This window comes from Hippocampus comes, unplaced genomic scaffold, assembly GCF_001891065.2.
Source record: "Hippocampus comes isolate QL1 unplaced genomic scaffold, H_comes_QL1_v1.1 scaffold9, whole genome shotgun sequence".
Lineage (NCBI taxonomy): Eukaryota > Metazoa > Chordata > Actinopteri > Syngnathiformes > Syngnathidae > Hippocampus > Hippocampus comes.
In genome coordinates this window covers 628,047-634,046 of record NW_017805275.1, presented here as the reverse complement: position 1 = coordinate 634,046, position 6,000 = coordinate 628,047, and the positions used below count along the sequence as shown (strand labels likewise).

Below are 6,000 nucleotides of genomic sequence, written 5' to 3'. Positions count from 1 at the left end.
CCGAGTTACTGTGGGCTGCCCTTTTTTTTTTTTTTTTTTTTTTAATGGCCAGATGCCGGATGGAAGCATTGAAAGTGTAATTAAAAAGCAGTCTAGTATGTACCTGGACAAGCAGATTACAGTCAGACACAAAAGTAGCTACGGATGGAGAACTTGCAGTTACATAAGAAATTGCAAGTGAATTACAAGCAATAGCCAAACGAGACTTACATTTTGGTTCTTTCATTGTATTTAAATCTGTGAGAAAAGGCAAAGCTGTTTCATGATTAAATTGTAGAATATGCATGTTTCTTTGACGCAATCCTGCTGCAATTTGCAGATTTTTGTGTCAAATTATAGCCCGTGCTAATTTAGTCACTGCTCAAAGTAATACCTCAGCGCAAGTTAACCAGTCACCTCAGGCAACAGCATCCCCAACTTAGTCGAGGCCCTCCCTCGACATGGCGACTCAATCCAAAAGGCTTTAATGGCCAAACAATTGTTATTCCAAGCGATTATCTGAAATGAACGTCAGGAGATGGCTCCGTCGATTTTGTTGTTTATTGACAGTGCGGTGTCCTGGAAACACGCGTTGCCAAAGGCATCATCTGGCTGTGACCGCACGGCCGAACCCCCGCCCCCCCACCACCACAATCCCTCCTCCCGCTCGCCTCCTTAGACAAACAGGCTCATCTGCACTGGATCATTTGCCATCTCCCGATATGCTGTGGTTTATAGGCAATTACCTCTCGCGATCCGTTATCGATTACAGTGTTATCTTTCTCGAATTGCTCAATTTTGGGCACGGGGACACGGAGGCACTCCGCGAGAGTGGCTGGATACAAACAGCTCAGTGATGGGAACTCTAGTGAAGATGGATGCGTGTTCATTTGCTCCCAAATGGGTGCCGTTTAAATTCGAACTGTATTCAGTGTCAGGGAGGCCACGGCTGGGCTGCTCGGCTGGCGTCGTGTCGGGAATTAAAACCCACAACATGAGTCCATTGATACAAGTGTTTCGAACCTGTGACATTTGTTTGAGTGAGTTGTTTTCTCAAGGGTTAAGCTAATATATTATGTTATCCACTCTCTATATTAAAATAGCTTTTCATGCCAAGACTGTGTCAAAAATACTGACTGGATATTTTCTGTTCTTTTACTTCCTTCACAGTTGGGTTAATAACTTTGGTCATGAGGGTCTTGGACTTCTTCTGGATGCGTTGGAGAAGCTCTTGGACAAGAAACAGTGAGTATACTACAAAATCGGTTTATTTTGATGAGGATCAAACCGTTTTTAATAATTTCTCTTTGTTTTTTGTTTTTCTTTTGTTTTTGTTTTTTCCAGGCAAGAAAACATTGATAAACGGAATCAGCATAAACTTATTCAGTGCTTGAAGGCTTTCATGAATAACAAGGTTTGTGTGGATCAATAACATATTCTCAACATGTTTTTCATTCATTCATTCGAAATAACATTGTAAGAAAGACGATCTTATAATATAGGGAGCACACCATTCATTTTTGTCCTTGTGTAAGATTCGGTTTGAATTTAAAAGATGCGAGTCATCTTATTTACATTACATTTTGGAGGAGGAAATTGATGCTCAAGAAAATTGTCTCAACTCTCACCAGTCAAGCAGAAAAGCCTAGTGCACAGCTTTATTTTGCTTTAAAAAAAAGTCCTCCTTTTGAATTGTACTCAGTGGTCTGGATTCCACTGTCGGATGATGCTGTGTTGAGAGAATGGGCTAATTTGGAGGAGCTAATTTTACCATTTACCATTTCCATTTCGTTCTTAGATCAACGAATTATCCATTTTGGGAAGGTCTTGTTCATTTCTCATGTAGTGGTACACATTTCAAGGCTCGGTGACCAATTGATGTTCCTGCTCCCAGTCCCCACCAGTGGTTACCCAAACCTTTAGTGGTGAGAAGACTAAAAAGGTTCCAGAAAAGTGTTTGTCCCTGTGGTTCTGCCCTCAATTGAATGCATTCATCATCCGCTTTCCTTTGGGTTAGTGGTAGTTAGGTTATTATTTTACTCAAGTCTCCACTCTAATTATGACATACGTTGAATACATTTCTAGAAATAAATGCCCAACGCCATTTCCCTAGTTGTTATTTGAAGAGACAAATACAAATATATTCTGGTCAGACATACATACTGGAAGCTTTACTCCAGTAAAATTTGACATCTATGAAAGCTCCGCTTAATTGGCACCCACTGGAATATTTTTCTCTTCATCCTTCTCCTTGCTTTCACAATCTGACAGTACGGGCTGCAAAGGATCCTGGGAGATGAGCGCAGTCTGTTGTTACTGGCGCGATCCATCGACCCCAAACAGACCAGCATGATGACTGAGACTGTCAAGATCCTGTCGGCCTTTTGTATCATCGGCGAGGAAAACATGTAAGGCCGATCACCTGATCGCTCGTCCTGTCTCAAGTTATCGATAACGAGATGTTTCTCGTCATCGCGAACATCGTGGAATTTCGAGGCCGGTGTTGTCTTTGTGAAAGGGTTAGTTTGACATAACGAGAGCCAGCGGAAAGCCACATTCACAGTGACATCTCCGCTTTTAGTATGCGGTATCTTTTTCTACTGTACACAACATTCCGGAGTTTGGCACTACGGTGAACTTCGGGGCGCAACGCATTGCCTCTGTTTTGTTGTTGATGTTGGATGATGTTTTACTTAGAACAACACTCCTCTCTCTTCAGATGACATTTCCTACAATCTGACCAAAAGAAAACCTTGGCTCACAAAAGAGTTTCAACCGTTTCGAAAAAACAAACAAACAAAAAAAGAAAACCCATGTAATTAGATTTCGCTCCTGCTGGCTTTTGTTTTGTCCAAAGCAGTTGATGGGTTTGTAGCCTTGACAGTTTCACCATGTTCAGTTCCTTTTTCTTCGTAGCAACAATGGGTCCCCAAAACATGTGATATACTTGTTGTTCTCAAGAGTTCTAACAGGAAAATGTTTGTAACCATAACCTTTCGGCTGTACTGACGTTTCAGCATTAGAGGCAGATAACAATAACCGCAGACGATGAATCTGTCAATCTCATCATACTTTCGCGCCAAAATAAAAAGTTAATTTGGAAGAATACTGATTGATATGACCCAGCACCCACGAGTCACGTGACCTAACAATGGGGGGATACAAAGTTGTTGGGTTTTTTTTTTGTTTTTGTTTGTTTCTACACAATTCACGTGGCCATCAGGATACCTGTGCTGATCCAACTGCAAGAGTGGGAGGAACAAAGGAAATAACAACAAAAAAATAAATGTATTTGATTCAGTCACCTCGACTGTACATCAATTTCACATTGTCAACACCGCCTCTGCCGACTTGACCCGAGATAAGTTTTTTTTTTTTTTCATTTTAGTGGATTTCTCAGAACAGATACAGCAGCAGCACACTGTTTATCCTCCTTGTTTGTTGACACTGTTAACTGTTGCTCGTGCAAGGGTTTGCTTTGGCATTCGGTTGCTTTGATAAAATCACGTGGTGTGTGTGTGATCCCACAGTCGTTAAATGCTAACAACTGTGAACGTTGATTAGTGTGTACCTGGCGAGACACATCTCTGGAAATTACTGTCAATAAGGAAAGAGCACAATTCCATTTGAAAGTCGTCTCCTTTGACAAACAAATATGAAGAAGATATGTGGTCTCTGCTGTGTTTACATGCTCTGCAGTGTACCCGGGAAAATAAACTGAAGGACAGTCTTGTTAAAATAAATAAATAAACAAACAGATAAGCCCTTAGCACCTGCAAATGCCTCGGTGGTCTCCCACTGCGTGCCCACCCCGCTGTTTTTGCAGCAGTACACTGGCAGATTGGCTCACAATGTATTTGAGTCGGCTGCTTCACTTTGGACAAATGATGCAGCCGACTGCCTTTACTGTGCTGATATACTCATTGTCGTTTGCCATGGAGTTGCGTCTTTTAAATTGCATTTTTTTTTCCTCGACCAGAAAAACAATGACACCCCGCGGCAAACTGACAAATTCAGTTCAGCGTCGTGCCGTGTATCTCTGACCCTCCAAAGAGTCCTAAAGCGCATACACAAGCTACATGCCTTCACACTTTTCACACTGATGTCTTGCAGCAGAGTAGTTGAGAAGAGAAGTTGAGTGAAAATGTCCCTGAATGATTCGGGATTTTGGATCCGACATCAAAGGAAAACAACTGGAGTCTGTATGATTCAATTTTTTGTGCAAAGTCAAACCATTCTCTTGATTGTTTTTTTTTTTTTTAATTGGCACTTGCCATTTTCTCAAGTGTCATTGTAGTTATTTTTCATGTAATTTTGACTCGTTAGTTTTAATTTGGGCAGCACGGTGATCGCCTAGTTAGCACATCCACATTTATGGCAGGCTGAATGAACACTCTAAATTATCCGTAGGTGTGATTGTGAGTATGAATGGTTGTTGTTTGTTAATGTGTGCCCTGCGATTGGCTGGCAACTAGTTCAGGGTGTCCCCGCCTACTGCCCGGAGACAGCTGGGATAGGCTCCAGCACGCCTGTGACCCACGTGAAGATAGGCGGATCAGAGAATGGATGGATGGAAAAATAGTTTGAATTAGTTTTTAGAATTGGTGTGTTAGTTTAGCCTATTTTAGGTTTTTATTTATTTGAAAATGCTTTATTTTAGATTCGTTTTTAATTAGTTTTATTCTTAGTTTTATTGTGTTATGTATTCATTTTTGTGTATGTGATAAACTGTATCTCTCGCGTGCAAGAAAAAAAAAAGGTCACAAATTCCCAAAATGACTGTCAGACCTTTCTTCTGTCTGTCCATAAAGTAACACCACCCAAAATACGTAAAGCCCAATAACTTATGTATAAAATGAATTGCCAAAGATGAAAACAAAGTAAATGTTCACAATAATTATAATTTCATTTTTTTATAAGTTTTATAAGGAGTTTTATAAACATAAACTATAGTTCTAATAATTTTTTTTAAATTATTTACTTATTATCAAGGACAGTGGTTTTTATTTGTTAACTGAAATGTTTTTTCAATTTTAATTTCATTTAATCGGTTGGCTTTTGTGAACTATAATAACTTTATGCAAAGTTTTATCAGCCCGTCAATTTGAAAAAGATGATTTGAATTCAGACTTATTGCTTTGACACTGTTGCAGATGGCGTTCAGTATATTTAGATGGAAATACAGTGTTACTCTTGTGGACCACAAAGAGGATATGTTAGGCTCACCATGGGGGGCATCTTTGGCATGATGGTAGCTACCTTGTGACAGCGACACGAGTTGAGTCATCTCTCGGCTGCCAGCCAATGGAGTGACGGCGGCTCGTGTTTAGCTGACAGCATCGAGAGAAAGAACGTGACAACTTAAGCAGATCTATCTCGCCTCTTTTGAAGCGTCCTTTCAAGTGACTTTAAAGCTACGCTGAACGCCCGCTTGTGCGTCGCTAACCTCTCTGTTCATGTCTTTGTCACCTTTAGTCAACACTTGTAACGCTGTCAGTCACCCTCGCTGAGAAAGCAGCTACTTTGGGGTCGTTTTAATGATCTCAGCATGACAATTAAAGCCTGGTGGATTTTTGGTGAATTCACTTCCAGTAGTGCCTTTGTGTTTTACGGCGAAAACGGGCGTCTTTCTGTTGAGACAAGCTGCCTTGAGCTCTTGCGAGTTCTCTAATTTGCTCTGGTTCTCATTAAGTCCATTTGCACATTAGTCTGCTGGTCCACTGCAATCAGTTGTACCTTTCCTCTGCTCAGAAAGCCTCTTCAACGCAATTGCCCTCACAACTCAACACAAGCACACATGCATTACGTGAGGATGAAGCGGTTCGGATAATGGATGGATAATTGTCCGTGTAAAAAGTATGAAAAGGACAAATTGAGATAATGCAGAATGAGTTTAGAACCAAAAGTGTGAGCCCAAGAGTTGCTTTTAACTAAAAAGGGGGTTCTCTCAAAATAAGATAAATAGTGTTCGACCTGAAAATTGTGAGGAGATGCCCTGTCAGTGAGGTGATAAAAGTGTTT

General features: G+C 40.7%; 1 protein-coding gene across 9 annotated transcripts in view; it reads left to right on the top strand.

Moving 5' to 3' along the window:
- Positions 1-6,000, top strand: part of diaph2 (diaphanous-related formin 2) — a 375,631-nt gene that overhangs the window by 116,422 nt on the left and 253,209 nt on the right. For all 9 annotated transcript variants that reach the window (XR_002168264.1, XM_019869829.1, XM_019869828.1 and 6 more), the window contains 3 exons: positions 1,150-1,224; positions 1,324-1,393; positions 2,251-2,387. Coding sequence is in view for 8 of the 9 variants with exons in the window: in XM_019869829.1 (XP_019725388.1) it covers positions 1,150-1,224; positions 1,324-1,393; positions 2,251-2,387 (282 nt within the window). In the remaining variant the exon portion in view is untranslated. The remainder of the gene's footprint in view (positions 1-1,149; positions 1,225-1,323; positions 1,394-2,250; positions 2,388-6,000) is intronic.